Source organism: Belonocnema kinseyi, chromosome 7 (assembly GCF_010883055.1).
Source record: "Belonocnema kinseyi isolate 2016_QV_RU_SX_M_011 chromosome 7, B_treatae_v1, whole genome shotgun sequence".
Lineage (NCBI taxonomy): Eukaryota > Metazoa > Arthropoda > Insecta > Hymenoptera > Cynipidae > Belonocnema > Belonocnema kinseyi.
In genome coordinates, this window is record NC_046663.1 from 108,653,360 (window position 1) to 108,671,914 (window position 18,555).

Below are 18,555 nucleotides of genomic sequence, written 5' to 3' on the forward strand. Positions count from 1 at the left end.
TTTGAATATAAAAATATAAAATATTTTTGTTGTTGTTGTTTTGATAACATAAAACTCGTAATTTATTTATTTTCAACCACAGTTTTGTTTTAAAAATCGACAATTCCTGTTGATATTGTGTCACTTTCTAATACATTAGCATAAATTATTAAATAAACAAAATCAAATTTTAATTTTACATTTAAATTATTTGGAACTCAAATTCTATAAAAATCTGAACTATTTTTCTGGATTCTTGCGAATATATCGTACAAGACGGAATCTGAATAACCCTAGAATATCCTGAGGATATCCCATTAATGTCCCAATTTTATATGCCGAGGATGTCCCCAATATATCCGAATTCTTTAATTTATTATATTCCTTGAAATTCAGATATATCGACTGCCAATTACATGCGCGTATATTCGAGTTATCTAAATAAAATAACTCATCATTTTTAACAATATTAGGTATTTTTTGGAGATTTTCTACAAAGTATATAACATTCTAAAGTACAATATAAACTAGTATTCCTAAAGCCAACTTTAAAATTCTCAGAAAGTGACTTGCTTTTTATTGTGAGTATGCGCGGTTATTCGTTGTAAAAAAAACTTGAGATAATTTTGTTGTAATATACTGAGATAGAATTGGAAAGAAATGGAATATTCGAGATTTTGTATGAAACGGTTTTTTGTCAAACGATCATGCTTGTGAATCTTTGTGTTTTCACGAATTCTACATATTTGAATTAATTTGCATTCCACAAATATTGGATTCCATTCCATTTTCAAGATTGTATATATGCCGAACAGGACATTGTGTGGAAATCGTAAGGGGCGGAAATGTCGATGTCCTTGGAATAATAATAGTAGTATCTATTCATGTATCAAAACACTTTAGATTAATACCAGTAAATCATTCATCGATTTTTATTTTTCAGTATAATCTGTTATCGTTGACTGAATTTATGACGTCTATGAAGTTGGCACTCTAAAATTTAGAAATGATTTTTTCATGAAATACTTTGGTGGTCTTTTGGCGGTTATAAGGTGGTGCAGGTTTTCTTATGTTTGGTGGTCAAAATTGCAAAAACTGCGCAGAGTTTTTGAAGCTGGAGTGCTAACTTCACGTTGCACTCCACTTTTTGACATTTTCCAAAAACTCTATTTTTTATCCTTTGGTAGCCCTTTGGTGGACATTAGGTGGTGGGTTTTGATGTTTGGTGGTCAAAATTGTGGCAGATATTAATTATTCAAACAAAATTTCCAACATACGCAAATGCTTGTGTGCATATGGAAATGTTACATATATATAAACATATATATAACTCAACTACACCCACTGATACGTAATCTGTCAAAATATTTCTGGATGAATTTTCAACCACATGTGGTTGAAGTTTTATGAAATTACGGTTGTTGAAGTTTCAACTGAGTGTGAATGAAAAATCAGCACGTGTAATTGAAATTTCAACTATGCAGTTGAAAATTCAAGTACATGTAATTGAAATTTCAGTCAAGCGAAACATTTTATTCGGCACAGTTAGTGAATTTCAAAGCAGGTTTAATTATGCAGGCAAATAAATAGGTTTGATTCAAGATTTTTAAATAATCAAAAATCTTAAATAAACCCCATAAAGATTCCTTAAAAATTCTGTGCTTTGAAAATAGATAAATGTACCACAAGAATTCTTCTGAGGAATCATGAGTTATTTCGTAAGTTTGTGTCGTGCGATCCATGAGATTAATAAAGTGCATATAATATTTTAAAAAAATTAGCAGCTTTAAAGAAGAAAAACAAAAGGTACGTTGGAATTGTATTACCATAATGAATTTCGCGTCCGTTTAGACCAACTTTTCGATACTCGTTTTCATAATCATTACCTGAAAGAGCATACATAGTATTTAAAAAAAATAAATAAAACAAATTGGTGAGTATTTAATTTTTCCTAATCATCTGAAATTATATTTAACTTTAAATGTTTCAAACCTGTATCTTTTTTATCCTAATCTATCTTCTTAAAATCTTTAAAATATTTAAACTTTTACATTTTAAATAACTTTTTTTCTTACTTTCAGTTTTACGTGGCATTGCAAATTGAACAATTCCGAATAAAAGCTTTCGAGAGTAATTATAAGCGATTACTGGAAAGGTTATTCCTCTCTCTAAAAATATTTTTAAACCCGTTGAAAAATAAATAAAATTTAATTTTCTAATTTTCCCGGTACATTTATCGGTTAAATTTTAAAAATACCACGTGATCATCTTCGTGTCATCTCGGTGGCTCCCGGTATTTTTCGACATATTCGGAATTCGGCAATGTTATGTGTCATCGTTATGTGTTGTCAAAGTATCAGCTGATTGTTTTGTTTATATTTAATTATTTTTCAGATAAAGATGGCTTAACGTCAATAGTTACACATTGAAAAATAGTCCGAACTATTATTTTCAATAAGTGAACTGTTTCAAATCTGATCGATTTTCAGTTATCAAAAGTGAAAAAAGCCGGATTTAAAATCTCTAACTTGCAACTTTTTAAATAAAAGTATCCTTATGTGTAATAGGTAGTGGATAAAGTAATGTAGTTGATAAAAATCCAGACTGTAGTGTGTATTTTATAAGAAGTTTTGTGTTGAAGTGCAAAGAATTTTGAGGTTAGGTTTTTGATGCAGAATCTGTGTGAATCCTGGAATCTTTGGAACCAAGTCCCAAATCCATAATTTAGAACATTTAGAAGTGTATCAATTATGGCAAATTCACGAAATAGCGAAGATATTGTCGGATATGATAGTCCCATCGACGGTAAGTAATTAATCATATAAATAACGAAGTTGTTTAAAAGAATGTTATACCAATTTTTGATACATGAATTTTCTCATAATTATTCTTGTGAATTGTCAATTTAAATCTGAAAAATAGATCTGAATGTTAGTAAATATTTTAAGTTATATGAACACAGTTTTTCCGTTTGGAAAATTGAAACTTTATTCTTTAAAATTATTGTGTTACGATTGGATTAAATACCAACCTCGAATAATTTAATGTTTTTCGTTTTGATAAAAAATTTAAAAGAATTAATTTTCTTATGTGCAATTTTACGCAAACTACCAACAGAAAGTTTAGGTAAATTGGATTGAATCGGTCTATGTTGATATTAGTTCAATGAACGAGTAAAAAATATTCAGCCTCAAAGATAAAAGTTGTTTTTTACCAAAATGAACATTTAAAAATATTGGGTTCAACTCTTTGCCAAATCTAGAAAAGTGTTCCTAAAAATTTGAAAAAATTATAAAGTCACGGAGTAAATCCTACTCTTTAAATCTAAATTAAGATTACAATGAAATATTATATCATTTTTGAGTATTCGTAAAAAATGTGGACTCGTGCAATAAAAATTTTTGAGAGCCAAAAGTCAAAGATTCATCGTTAACCTTCTTTTTTTATAAGGTGTACTATCAGATTCCCAAAAATTTATATTTCACAAGTAAAATTTTATATGAATACTCAGAAATTGCATAATATCTAATCGTGCTCTAGATTTAGATTTAACGAGTAGAATTTTCTGTTGATTTAATGATTTAAAAAAATTGTTAGAAACACTTAAAAAAGCTTTTAACTGTAAATCAACAATTAAAAAAATTGTTTATTAAAATAATTTCAACGTAGGCGGTTTCGACTTAATACTTTCTAATCTTTTAAATCATCCTACTTACAAAGTTTTAGATTCCGTTTCTGCACAGATATTCGTCTTTGAAATGAAGTATGCATTTTTAATCGGTTCTACCAAACACGAACTGGATTGCAATTCCTACAGAATAAATCGAAGTATATTTTAGGATGAAACGAACAAGTAAAAAGTCCAGTCCAGTCCAAAAGTTATCTCTTGGTTGATTATAATAAATTATCAGGTATGTTAAGCTGGCACAACACTATCTTGTTATTATTTCATAATTTAGGGCCAATTTGGGCCCGTCGTCCACAATTAATGGGCTCTTTTATTTTTTGTAAAACATAGTGTTTGCGCTAGCTTAACGTTAAGCTGGCCGAACATTGCTGTAAAACGTATTAAAAATGATATCACGGAAAAATCACCTTATAGAATAATTTAAGGCTCATTTAGGGCTGTGGGAATAGGAAAATGAATTTTTTAGGAATTGTTTAAACTATTCTTGTTTAAACAAATTTACCAAACAAATTATTTTATTTTCGTTTCTCTTGCATAATTTCAGGCTAATTTGAGGCCCTTGAAAAATCATCGAACGAAGGTCGCGCGATATTTCCTTAGCTCTGTTTTTTGTTATATAAGGTGTTGTGCCACCTTAACGTTATAAAAAATACGTGAAGAAAATCATAAAACCCATTTTTACCCCTCGCATAATTTAGGGCTAATTTGGGTTCTTGGTCCCAAATTTTGGGCTCTTTTATTTTTTCTTAAAAATAGTGTTTGCGCTAGCTTAACGTTAAACTGGCACGACCTTCGGTCGATGATATTTCAGGAACTTTGAATGAGCCTGAAGTTATGCAAGATAAACGAAAATAATTTTTTTTTTTAATTTTCATTTCACATTCCCAGCGCCCTAAATGAACTCTAAATTATTCTGTAAGGTGAATTTTCTGGAAAATCATATTTATTACGTTTTACAGCAATCTTCAATTAACTTATTGTTAAGCTATTGCAAACACAATTTTTTACAAAAAATACTAGAGCCCAACATTTGGGACTACGGACCCAAATTAGTCCTCAATGAGCCCTAAATTATGCGAGGGGTTATAATGGGTTTCATGACTTTCTTCATGTATTTTTTATCACGTCAAGGTGGCACAACACCATATATACCCGAAAAAAGGGCTAAGGAAATATCGCGCGACCTTCGGTCGATGATGTTTCAGGAGCTTTAAATGAACCTAAAATTATGCAAGAGAAACGAAAATAAAATCATTTTCTGGTAAATTTGCTTAAACAATTCTTTTAAATTTTTCATTATTATATTCTCAGAGCCCTAAATGAGCCCTAAATTATTCTATGAGGTGAATTTTCAGGCAAATCATTTTTACTACGTTTTACAGCAATCTTGAACCAACTTATTCTTATGCTATTGCAAACACTATTTTTTACAAAAAATAAATGAGCCCAAAATTTGGGACTACGGGCCCAAATTAGTCTTCAATCAGCCCAAAATTATGCGAGAGGTAAAAATGGGTTTTACGGACTTCTTCACGTATTTTTTATAACGTTATGGTGGCACAACAACATTTATAACAACCAAAAAAGAGCAAAGGAAATATCAGTATTATTATTAAGGAAATATCAAAAATGTCATAATTCAGTTTATGATATTTCAGGAGCCTTAAATGAGCCTGAAATTATCAAAAAGAAACGAAAAGAAAATAATTTTTTGTGGTAAATTTGTTTAAACAATTTTTTGTTAAATTCAAATATCATATTCATGGAGCCCTAAGTGAACTTCAACATAGGGTAGAAGAAGAAAATTATTTAATTTATTTTTATTACAATTGTTTAAACAGAAATTGTTTAAACAATTTTTTCATGTTTTATTATCATATTCCCAGAGCACTAAATGAGCCCTGAATTATTCTATAAGGTAAATTTTCCGTGAAATCATTATTAGTACGTTTTACAGCAATGCTCGGCCAGCTTAACGTTAAGCTATAGTGCAAACACTTTTTTTATACAAAAAATAAAAGAGCCCAAAATTTGGGACCACGGGCCAAAATTAGCCCTAAATGAGCCCTAAATTATGAAATAGGTTACATCTCTATATCTTGATAGTGTTGTGCCAGCTTAACAAACCTTAAGTTATCTTACCATGTTCATGATGCAAATTTTAAAAACCTTCAAATTGATAACATTTTTTTTCAAACTTTATTCAAATGTCTTTCTCTTATGCGCATAAAATATCAAGAATATAACAGATTATTCTAAACATACTTATTCATTCACATCATAATATCACAAGATTCATTGCTGAAGATCCACATTTACAATCAGTGAAATATTTTCATCACCATTCGAGCTGAAGTCGAGGCTCAAAATACTTGTTTATTGTTTAACCCTTTAGCGTTTATAGACACAATAGTATATCTCTTAATTCAGACATAAACACATCAATCCAAGATTTAAATTTATCCTTAATTATAAATCTACATTAATAAAATACAAGTAATGCATCATTTTTTTCTAGCTTGCAAATAAGCTTGTAACGTGTTTTTTTTCGTACAAAATTTGTCAGTCACTGTGAGGGGTTTAATGCTGAAAAATCTTCCCTTTCGTTAATTACTATTGTTTAAATAATTTAATTGACATGCGCATGGGACGCCCATTCCGGAAATTCGTGAAGGTCAAAGACGTAGACTCCCCAGGTGGAAAAGGAGATTGACGTTATGATGATTGTTATTATACTTGGACCTATGCCAGCAATAGCGAAGTCTTTCGTTTTTATGTGACCAGCAGCACTGGCAATGGCATTTGGTGGAGTTCCCACTGGCAGATGGAATGAAAATGAACAGCATAGAGCGGCTGGCAACATTAGATATAGGGGATGCATTTTAATTGCTACACTCTGAAAAACAAAGTCATTTTTTACCTTATTGAATCCTACTTAAAAAGGATTTCAAGAACAGAGAATAAACTTGAAATTCCTCACCATTTCTGCTAATACTGGTAAAATAATATTTGCTACAGCCACATTGGATGTAAGTTCCGTAACCGATCCAGAGAAAAAACAAACAGTTACCAAAAGTGCTACTGAATTCATCGAACTAAGTCCAGTCAGCGAGTCGCCAAGCATTTTTGACAATCCAGAACTTGTACTTCCTGTCGCAATGGCAAATCCACCACCAAGAACGAGAATCAAACCCCAGTGCATTTTTTGGTGGATGATTTTCCAACTTATCATACTATGTGAAGACTTAATAGGACGTTTGCTAGGATCCGTATTAAATGCATTAATAAAATCCAATTTTGCTGGAAGCGCAAAAAGCAAAATCACCATACTAATTGCTGCAGTCGAGTCCTTAACTTTCCTGGAAAGATCAATTTTTTATTCAACATTTTCCGGAAAGTGGAGAAAAGGTTGAGGTTACCATGATATATATTTTTTTAGACCTACAAGTTTGTAATGTAAGTGGGCCAGCCTGGAATAAATTCAGGCTTTCTGAAGAACCATAGAAGGACGACAATGATAAAAAGTGTTCCAACACAGGATTCGTGCCACGTGATTGGACCCAGTTCTTTGTATCTTTCTTCGATTACTTTTGCTGCCACCTGTTCACCTTCCTTCCCAATATCTATGTCACGAGCGTCTTTACTGTTTGGCCTAAAGAGGCCCATATACATCACTTGTAGCCACAGCCAAGTGAGGAATCCCATTAATAACATTACTGGCACTGCATACAGCATCCATGCTGCAAAATTGATACCAGAACTATCTGGAAACCGTCTGTAAAAATGTATGGTTAGAGATATACATTTAGTATAAGCGGTACTACAATTAAATCTTACTCAAATTATTACAGATGTATGAGACTTAGCATTAGGAAAATTTGTAGATCGTGTGTTAAAAAATTTATATATTTTTACACCCATTTGAAATCCGCTAGATAACTTCAAAAAAGTTGAAAATTGACCAATTGGAGGCGATTTTACGGAAAATCGAAGATTCCAATTTAAAAGAAATAGGCGAGATACGAAAAAAGGTTGCACAAGAAAGCTGTTCCACTTTGAAAGCTCTAAAAAAAGTTTCTTGTCCACTTTTTGATATTTCCCAACGTTTTCGAAATTTATATTAGGTCCGGAAACATTATTTTTGATATTGAGGACGCACAAGAGCCAAATTAGATATGATTTAGAGCCCCCCCCCACCCTGTTTGAGTTTTGCCTATAATTATAATTGGCACACAGTATGTAAAATGCTTATAGAAAATTCTGAAACGAGCGAAACAAGATAAAGTGATTATTTTTCTCAAAAATTTGTTTAAAAAATGTCATTTAATTATATAATATAATGTCTTTGTAAGACATTAAAAACAGTAAAGACAACAAAAAATATATAAAAAAGACAAAACTCAAAAGGGTACATCATATCCGATTTTTTAAATTTCTTTCTCTAAAAAGAATCAACTTAGGCTAGTGTGCATGCTCAGATACGAAAATACTTTTTTTTCAGTATAAAATAAATTACCTTAATATATATGCAATTTTTTTAAAATATACTGTTTTTGTTCTGTGTCTTCTCAAATACGTTTGCGATATCGCATTTCACAATTTTTCAATGATAATATTAATATACATAAACACATCGATTTTAATCAACTTTGTATATTTTCACAATAAAATACAATAAATTGTAATAATGTAAAAAAAATTAAAAATCGTCGTTATTTGTAAAAAAAATTAATGACTTGTAAAATCTGGTGAAAAGCATGCGACTTCTATTAAAAAGTTGTGGCGTCTAGTCATATTATTTTTATAATTTTCTACATTCCTTAACGAATTTATAAAAAAAGTGAAAGATTAGAAAAATAATTTTACCATAGCCTACAATGTTTGGCCAGAATTTTGCCATTTTTACCAAATTTACAAGTATGTAATTACAAATTATTACAAAAATGACGTTACAGTTAATTATGAACAACTTTGCTGTGAAACCGTTTTTTGTAACTCGTACATTTTTCGAAAAAGAAATGAAAATTGTTTGATTTTAAGAAAAATCGCCGCCATTTTTTCATTTTTAACCTTTTTCAAATTTTTTTGTGGATTTTGAAAGTATGTGAAATTCTTGAGCAGCAGAATAAGAAAAGGAGAATAACTTGATTAGTTGAAAAATACGGTTTTTTAAACAAATTTGACACCATTTTTTAATTTAAAAAACTGTTGGCAAAATGTTTGGCATCCAGTTGGAAACGTACGTTTCCTAATTCCAAAGGAACCTTCACGCCGTATTCCATGCTTTTGAAACAATTTGAAAAAAATGCATTATCTTTAGTATATCGTTTGAACTAATATTGAAATATGAGATTCTACAGAACAATCATTAATTTTGCCAGTGACTTACTCTTCATAAATTCCTTTCATCGTCAAATTTGTACCAGTTCCTACCATGGTACCAATCCCACCAATACTAGAAGCATAAGCTGCTGTCAGGTAATAAACCATAGTCGTTTTCGTGGGTTTCTTTCGCCTGGAAAATACAAACAATTGAAAAAATATTTTGTTTTGAGTCTAGATTTAAAAAAAAGTCATGCTCACTGTTCACTATTCTCTTCGGCGTCAGTTTCTTGGTAGAACATGTTCCCAAGTCCTTGCTAAAAAAGGCATCTTATAAGTTTATTTTCATTCTATTAATTTTTTTTAATTTTGTAAAACTTACTGCTTCCAACTCGATGAGAACTGTTTCCACTATCGGAATCATCATTGCAGTAGCTGCAGTGTTTGAAATCCACATGGAAATGAACATCGTCACAGAAAATAAACCTAAACTTAATCTGAAAAATAAATCAGATATATATTTTTAGATTTTAGTTTTAATTAAAATAATGGTGATAATTCTATGCTTGTAAAGATTCGAAAACTGTTGCTTTTAAGAAGCGAGATGTTTACTACTTTATAATCATTTTTTGTTAGATAAGCGAAGTATAAAATTTTGAAGTCTTGCGTAACGTCTCTTTCTGCTAAATCTGTATTACGTGAGTGACAATTGGAGAAGATTACAGCTATTGACTCTGTTCAGTGAACGTTGCTCGAATTTAAAAAATTCAAACTTCTTTTAATCTTTCTAACTAAATGATGATTCGTTAATTGTTAAGGGCAAGAAACTGGTAAATCAACATCATCTTAGTTATTATTTTCGGATTGGAATCATGTATATAACGTCATATCGTCGATTCCTCGTCATCTTGCAAAATTGCATGTTTTAATAGATTGATGATGTCTGACGTTGTACTGCATGTCAATATAATTGACATTTCTCAGAAAATTGAACCATTCAAGCTCAGCTGTGGATCGAATTAATGACACATAATTCTTCTCTTCGCCGGATTTATGTTGTTTTATGATTTTGCAAATTCCAGACATTTCTCCACACTTAAACAATACTATAAATATTCTGTGGGCAATGTATGCTTTTCTGAGAAGGATCTAGTGAAGTATTATATTTCTTTCAAATTTTAAATGCAAATTTCAGATAACTTTTTCACATTGATTATTCGCATTTACAGTGATTGTTTTGTTGTTCGTTTCTTTGAACAGGAAATAGCTTAGAAGACTTATTACTCCATCTATCAAATATTGCTAGTTAACATTCGACTCTTATCTTAATATGTGTCAATGATGTTATGTGTATAGGTGGCAACTAATTAAAAAATATTTACATACAAATGATGCAAACTTGAGGCTTCGAGGTCATGTTTTTGCAATATTTCGCGGATGAATCTCAATCTAAAGGTGATTTATAAATTAAATTGTGCAATTATACTTACTTCCGATGACTACATCCAATTGTTTTAATTATCAGTAATGCAACTCTCATGTGCAATCTTGAATTTTCTATGGCTACTGCTATTACTAAACTGCCAATAAACATCATGGTAGTGTCGTTCATGTAGCAGTCACATGTTTTTGTTGTATCAAGTATACCCATCAGAGGATATAATGCAACAGGTATTAAGCCTGTGATTGGCAATGGCAAGACCTCGGTCACCCAAAACATTGCCATGATCAAAACCACGTAGAGGCACCGATACATCTGTTGAATATTAATTTCAAATTAAAATTCATTCGCTCATGTATTTCAGGGCTAAAAAATTTAGGTAGAATCAACGAAATTTAGAAACATTACAAAAATTTTGATTGGTTCAAGAAATATAATGTTTTGCTATTTGAAGCTTTTAAAAATATGCATTATTTTGACAATTGGTGCAAAATATTATGGGTAATTAATTTCAGTAAAGGCCCGTCTATAACTTTTTTTCAATACCAAATAAAAATTAGACAACCTTTCGTTTGGCCCTTAAAAAATTGATTAACCCAATTTTTTTTTATGATTTAGTTTTTGGTGATCCTGTCAAACATTTTTCGTAAAATATATGATCACTTTCTGTGAACTTTTAGATTAGGTACATATTTCACATTTTGGATTATAAAAAATTCCCAATTTAAGATTTTTCAATTTTGACCGTTTTAATTTTGAAAGAAAATAATTTACATAATTTTATTTCAAATACTTTGCATTGAAAATCATTCAGGTTCAAGTGTGTTTGCTTGAAATATTTTAATCTAATTAATTTAAAATTGGGACCGAATAATTTGGAAGTTACACGAAATTTGAAATTCACGGAGTCGAAAATGTTCATTTTTAAATGTGGATTGATTGATGAATAGTTCAAAAATAAAACTTTTTAATTTTCAATACAGGTTTACATCGTTTCTAAAGCCTTCCAAATAAAATGGTTTAATTTTTAACACTTCAGTTTGATCATTTTAAATTTCGAACAGTAAAAATCAAAATTTTTCATTCTTGAAAATTTGAATTTGTTTATTTAAGGCTAAAAATTATACATTTGAAGGGCGGAAAGTCTATAGGTGCTAACAAACACTTTTTTGAAAATGTTTTTTTTTACATTTTTTTGCACTTTTATTATAAGACGATATAACAAAAATTTTAAAATTATTAAATTGTGTACATATATTTTTTATAAAATCGATTTTGAAATTCGGCCTATTTTCAAACACATATTACTGAAATGGAAATTGTGTAAAATGAAAGAAATGGCGGTTAGCACCTACGCAATTTCCACCCTTCATTTGATTATTTTGGTCTTATGATATTGAAAACCGCTTCATTTCGAATGCTAAAATATGAAATGGCTTACTTCAAGATGCTTTAATTAAAAATATTATAAATTTCGGAGGTTATGTCTACGTTTTGAAATGAATTTGCACGTTTGCTTCAAAATTATTTAATCTAGAAGGTTCGCTATTTAAAGTCCTTTCATTTTGATTTGGGAATTATATAACTCTTCAACGACCACTGTTGCAAATTAGCAGAGGCAATATTATTAAAACTGTTTCTTCCAATTTTAATGTTTTAATTCGGACAAAATTTGACAATCACTAAGGTATTCTTAACATTCATATTATATCAAAACGGATATTAGAAAGCCATTTAAAAAAAAATCTTTCATCTGCAGCGAGTGATAAGTTAAAATGTATTTTTAAAATTTAAAGTTGAATATAGTTTTTTAGCCAAGGAAATTCAATTTGTCTGGGATATTCTGTAAATTTATTGTGATAAAAGTTATACCTGTTGCTTGCAAATTTCAAATCATGCAATTGGCATGAGTCTCAATTTCAACGTTTACAAAGACATAAAAAAAAATGAAAATTTTTCGACTGACAATAGCAGCATTTCAAGTCAAAATCACCACAAAAAAGTTTCATCCCTCTAAAGAATGTGGAACCCACACTAAATTTTTTTTTTTTAAATTGAATTTTCTGTAAATATAAAATGCTTTTAAAGCAAAGTTCTTTCCTTTAAAAGCAAAGGTTCCGACATTTTAGTTTTTCGTGCCAAACCGTGATAAAATCAAGGAGCAGTTCCGCGAATTGATCTCTCGAAATTTCTCTCTGTGTAGAGTTAAAACTATTCTGTAAAAATACACTCATTCAAAAAGTCGCATTGTGGACACTGATAATGGCAGTATTTCGTGTTAAAAGAACTCCAAAGAAGTGTCATCCCTCCCCGTGTCGAAAAGTCTTCTGGCGCTTGCCCGGTCCAGACTAGACTGCCTGATTTCCAGTCTTTACGCTGACCAATTGGTCTGGCCTGGGTTTAGGCAAAAGTGTTTTCTTATTTTGCTAGCCCGGAATAGCCCCAGACAAGACCTTCTGGTCGGCCGCTAGGTATTGGCTGCTCAGCGACTGGTTGGAGTTCGGTCAGCCGCTGGCTGGACTACCTTTATTTTTTAAATGACTTTGAAAAAACTATAAATTTATTTAGCTGATCAGCACCAGTGCCAAACATGCTTCGGACCTGATTGTTAAGACAACGAGAAAAAAAGTCTTGTTTTGATAGTGTGACTGTTTTATCATTTTAGACAAGATATTTCAGACCGAAATTGGAATTGCTGTTCTTGCCTAGCTGATCAGCGCCAAATCATGACCAGACCAGAATGTCAAGGTGACAATAAAAAAATTGTTGGCCAGACCTGACTCCAGACTGCAATGCAATTTCTCTACACAAGTTTAATGCATGTGTAACCCATTCCGAATCAACCCCTAAAGCTTGAAAATTTTGGCAATAGGACACTAATTCGACAAGTCGAAATGTTTCCGCCGGTAATAACGCTATTTCATGTCAAATGCACACCAAAAAACTTTTATCTCTCAAACGCATGTGGGGCCCACCCCAAATCAACACTTTAGAGGTTGATTTGGGGGTGGGTTCAACATGCGCTAGAAGGATTCAACTTTTTGCAGGCAACTTTTCAACTCTTTTCATATGACTTTGCTCCTAAGTAGCACTATAAGTTTTCTGTTTAATAACTCACAAGAATTCCGAATTAACTGAATAAATAAGAAAATTGAGTATTTTGTAACAAATTACCTCGGCATAATTGTACATGAGGATGGGAAGAAGTAAAATTGGCCATAGTACTATAATGATGGACCTCCAGTAAATTTTCACGAATTGAAGACATAGTGATAGAAAGGCCAGCTTATTCCTGAAATAAAAATTACACATTAAATAAATTATCCGTAAGAAAATTACATATCTAATTAAAATACCTGAAAATTAGGTTATTTTTTATTGCGAAGTGTCGAGGTTCACTAAAAATATTGATTAATGTACCTGCAAATCAAGTCATTTTTTATTACCCTGATTGAGTAATTGTCACACCGACTTTCAGTTTCTGAAATATGTTGTGGAAATTACAATAACAATCCATATTGCAATCTTTGAAATATGATTTCTTATGTGAAAATAATTTTTTATTCATTTTACGTTTCATGCGTGAAAATTTATTCAATTATTTGTGATTAAAAACACATTTTCTCGCATTCTACTCACATTCTTAAACACTGAGAGAAGATAATCACTGCGATTGAGATTGAATGGAAATATATTTCTTATTTAAAATGAATGGAAATATATTTCTTATTATTCAGCTTCGATCGTAAAAACTTGTTTAAGGCTCTAAACGAAAACACTCAATGATATTTTAAGCTTGTTTCCTAAACATTATTTTCAGCTGTGTAAGCGATCACAACTATTGGTTAAACAAATTGGAGTTATTAAATAGGCGCTGTCTGGGAAGACCATAATTTCGATTCTAATAGCCGGATTTTTTCGGTACGATTATAAACAGCCTTTTAAATAAAACATATTATTACGAACCCGATTACGGTGTCTGTTCTCATGTTCTTCATCAAATAAATAAAAAATGTACAAAATAACATATAAGTAATAAAATTACAAACGGGTTTCAGAATGACGCTACGATGCTGTAAATGCTTTAAGTAACTATTATAAGTACTTTATTATTTTATAATGAATATACAAAGTTTACCTTACAAATAATTTTTAAAATTACCAATATAATGAAGGTCATTAGTTATTGAAGCAATTTATTTTACACAAAGATTCGATTTTCCTCATTAAACTTTTGAAACTGTATGGCTGATTGTAAATTGTCAGGCTTCTTTTAATCTTAAAAATATTTAACTATTCGAAATATGAGTCCCCTTCATTTTTAATGTTTTTTTTATTTGGATTTTTTTATATGTAAAATAGGATCGTTTGCAACTGTAAATGATTAAAAGTGTGAAAACTTAAAATAATTTTCTACGTTTAAAAAAATTAATAACCATTGGAAAGCCTCGAATTTATAAATTTATCCACTTGCCTGACATTTAATTTTTTATCTGCTTTTAGGTATAAGATTTTGAAGTTCCATTTCAATTTAGATTTAAATTATATTTTGATTAATATTTAAGTTTAAATTGAAATTATATTCTGGTAAGATATAAATTTGAAAGTTTTTGATTTGTAATAGTTACATTAAAAACTATTTCTCCAAATTATGATTACTGAAATATGAAACTGATTAATTTTCGATAAAAATGATAAAAAATTCGACATTGAATTTAGTAAAGCTGTACAATTTATAATTCCCATGATTAATAATATTATTTGAAAGACATTTCTTTTAAATTATCCAAAATTAAATTTGGTATTGTCTAGTATGATGGAATTCACGTATTACTAACCAGTCAAGTATATCCCTGGAAGAGATGGAAATGTTTTAATCTTACGGAAATGTCAGTAATTGCATTACGCGTCTTTTCCTCGTGTAGTCCTTATACTTCATACTAAATTTTCACAATTTTGAAACCTTTACAAATAAAAAATTATCTATTAGCAAGCAGAGCCTACCCAGTGGGCAAAAAAATTAAGGATGTCTTAGAGACGTCTTTGAGACATCCCTAACACGTCTTTTATAACATGTCTTTTAGTGATCCTAGGGTTGCTCTTAAAACGTTTAATGTCAGTACTAAAGATGTCCTGAGGACGTCCATGTCTTTAAGACGTCTTTGGGTCATCTTTAGGACATTGGACGTTTTAAAGATGTTGATTGGCCTCGCATATGATGTCCTAGGAACGTCCCAAGGACGTTCTTGGGTTTTTCATAGTTTTGTGTCCACTGAGTATTTTAAGGAAATGTTCATACTGTCGGATGAGCGATTCGCCTTCCTGACTTGCTAAAAAAGGTCAATTAATGTTTTGACAATATTTTCCTTCACAATTCATTTCTTCCTAATGTAATGATAAAACAGAGTAATTGAAGTTGTAATTTTGGATTACAGAAGACAAAATGGTTACTTCCAGAAATGTTTTTACAATATTTTGCTTCAGAATTCAGTTTGTCTTAATGTAATGCTATAAGAAAAGGGTAATTAAAGTTGTGATTTACGAATGCAGTGGAAATGGATTGCGGAAATCAGTATTTGCAGAAACGTTTTGACAATATTTTGCTTCAGAATTCAGTTTGTCTTAATGTCATGCTAAAAAAAAGAGATAATTGAAGTTGTCATTTGAGAATACAGAGGACACGATTTGCGGCAGTCGGTATCTGCAGAGATATTTTGACAATATTTTGCGTAATAATTTTGTAAAACTTTACGGTAACTTTGTTTTTCTTAAGTTAGTGCAAATACTTTATCGATTTCATATGTATATGAAATTTTTTCAGATTGTTTTCTCAGGCAAAATTTGAGACACGTGATTTTTGTTTTATAAGGCCAAAAATTTTTTCACATATTTATGGCTACATAGATATTCAGGTGAATTATGTAAACATTCACGATTTTTTCAAAAAAAAAAAAAGTTGTATCTTGGGAACCAATTGACGTAATTTCCTTTACTTTACCGGAGCTTTTAGAGATAACCAAACTATTTTAAAATCCATAAAGTAAATTTTAAAAATTTGAAAATTATCAAAATGGCGCACATTATTTGAAAACCCTGAAAAGTAAATTATCTCAAAAAGGCTACTTTCGATTTCTGTTTTTAGATTTATTTTAATATGATGAAGATATCCCGTTAGTTTCGTGCTCGCTAAACTGCTCCTTCTTGTAAAAAAACTTATTTTTGGTAAATTCCCTTTTTTTTAATATGATGTATAGGTAACCCTGAAGTTAATTACAAATGTTGTCGATATAAAAACAATTGAATGCACTACTAGAACAAACTGAATTGCAGAAAGATAGAATATACTACTTAGTGGCATTTCATCCTTCGATATATCTGGAGTAAAAAAAATCGTGTTGAATATTTACAGAGTTCGATATAGTTTTTTTAGTTGTATTTCATTCTTTAGGATAAAACGGCCAATGCTTTAAAATCAATTTAATCGAGTAAGCGAAAAGAATGTCCTGACTTCGAAACTATTCACAAGAAAGTGATATACAGAAATTCTAGTGACACATTTGTACACCTGCGTGAATTTTTTTGTTAGGTCCGAAAAAACTATGTTTGCAAAAAAAAAAAAAAAAGAAAACAGCTAATACATGCATTTACGGAATCGATGACCAGTAAGCTTTCAAAATTATATAATTTAGCATTGCCAAAAGAAAAATGCTCTCCTTGCGACGAATGAGTATCCAATTTTCAAAAAGCTTTGAAAACTGTACAAATTCACAAGAAAAGATCCGTCTGCTGTCGCTGGTGCCAAGAGAATATATAAAGCAAGGTTTATTTTTAACGTGTCCTGAAGTAACAAAACATATTATAGATTAATTCAGGAAATTTTCGATTAAAAATGGAATAACACTCCTGGTCAATACAATGGATATCCTGTGAATGGTGTAGAGATGCAATTAGCATTAGAATATTATTTAAGTGAGCACGTAGATTGTATCCGACAAAGCCCAAATAATAACGATGTAATTTCAATTAAGGAAAATGAGGAAAAAATTAAAAAAGTAAACAGATATTTAACGCGAAGTATTAGTGAAATATTTACCTTGTTTCGAGAAAAAAATTCGAATGTAAGAATTGGAAAGACAAAATTTCACTCTGCGACCAAAATGGGTTCAAATTGACCCTTTGCAAGAGGAATGTCTTTGAATTTATTGCGCCAGTTTTGAGGTTTTACTTATTGGATTAAAAAACCAGAGAAGGAATGGAGCGAATATCAAAGCTGTTCGGGATGAAATTTTGCCTAAAGTGATGTGTTGTCTTGTAATCGAAAATGGTCAGCTTGGAGATTCCAAAAAATGTCCATGAGCTAGAGGCATTACGTTTCAATCGGTAGGACTTTTAGAGGAAACTGGTTTAGATGATATTGTTTTTACGATTTGGAATAAAGGTGACTTGGAAAAGAAAACAAAAAGCGAATGTTCACATATATGTGAAAAATATTCAAAGAGAAGAAATCAAAGAGGAGACAGATCGCGCTAAGAGTAATTCTAATTATTTAACAATGCAGTGTGACTTTGCTGAGAATTGGAAGGTAATGGTAAAAGATGCATTTCAAACTAATCATTAAACAAATGATCAGATATCGAAATTTACTGCTGTTTGCTATCGAGGCGCAGAAACTAAAAGTTCTGCAGTAGTGTCCGATGATAAGAAGCATGATTCTGTACACGCTTTATTGTCAATTAATCGCATTGTGCAAATTATGGAATATTCGAATCTTTTTAAAATTTTCTTTGTGGATTTTAAAAGATTTTAGCTCTGCGTTAAAGATACTGTAAAGAAAATTAAATTATGTCATTTGGTTCCCAAGATAAAACATTTGTTTAAAAAAAACGTGAATTTTTATATAATCAACCTGAATATTCATGCAGTCATAAGTTAACCCGTTAACCGAAGGGGGGGGGGTCGATTTGACCCACTCCGAAATTTCAAATCGGTGCTATTTGCGAACTAAGCAAGAACACGGGTCCTTAACCCCATCTAAAAAATTGTACTCTAGGATAGAAGCGTCACGCATAGTTTCTAGCCACTTGTATTTTTCAGTCAGCTATAGGGTGCAGTCAAAGTGCAGTTT

At 30.7% G+C, this 18,555-nt stretch overlaps 1 protein-coding gene across 1 annotated transcript in view; it reads right to left on the reverse strand.

Annotated features, from left to right (window-relative positions):
* Positions 1-5,847: 5,847 nt before the first annotated feature.
* Positions 5,848-18,555, reverse strand: part of LOC117176608 — an 88,845-nt gene continuing 76,137 nt past the window's right edge. Inside the window, exons 17-24 of the mRNA XM_033366862.1 lie at positions 13,605-13,722; positions 10,480-10,745; positions 9,372-9,486; positions 9,251-9,306; positions 9,057-9,182; positions 7,113-7,442; positions 6,648-7,026; positions 5,848-6,563 (exon numbers count right to left, since the gene is read on the reverse strand). Of these exons, the coding sequence (XP_033222753.1) occupies positions 6,297-6,563; positions 6,648-7,026; positions 7,113-7,442; positions 9,057-9,182; positions 9,251-9,306; positions 9,372-9,486; positions 10,480-10,745; positions 13,605-13,722 (1,657 nt within the window). The 3' untranslated portion in view covers positions 5,848-6,296. The remainder of the gene's footprint in view (positions 6,564-6,647; positions 7,027-7,112; positions 7,443-9,056; positions 9,183-9,250; positions 9,307-9,371; positions 9,487-10,479; positions 10,746-13,604; positions 13,723-18,555) is intronic.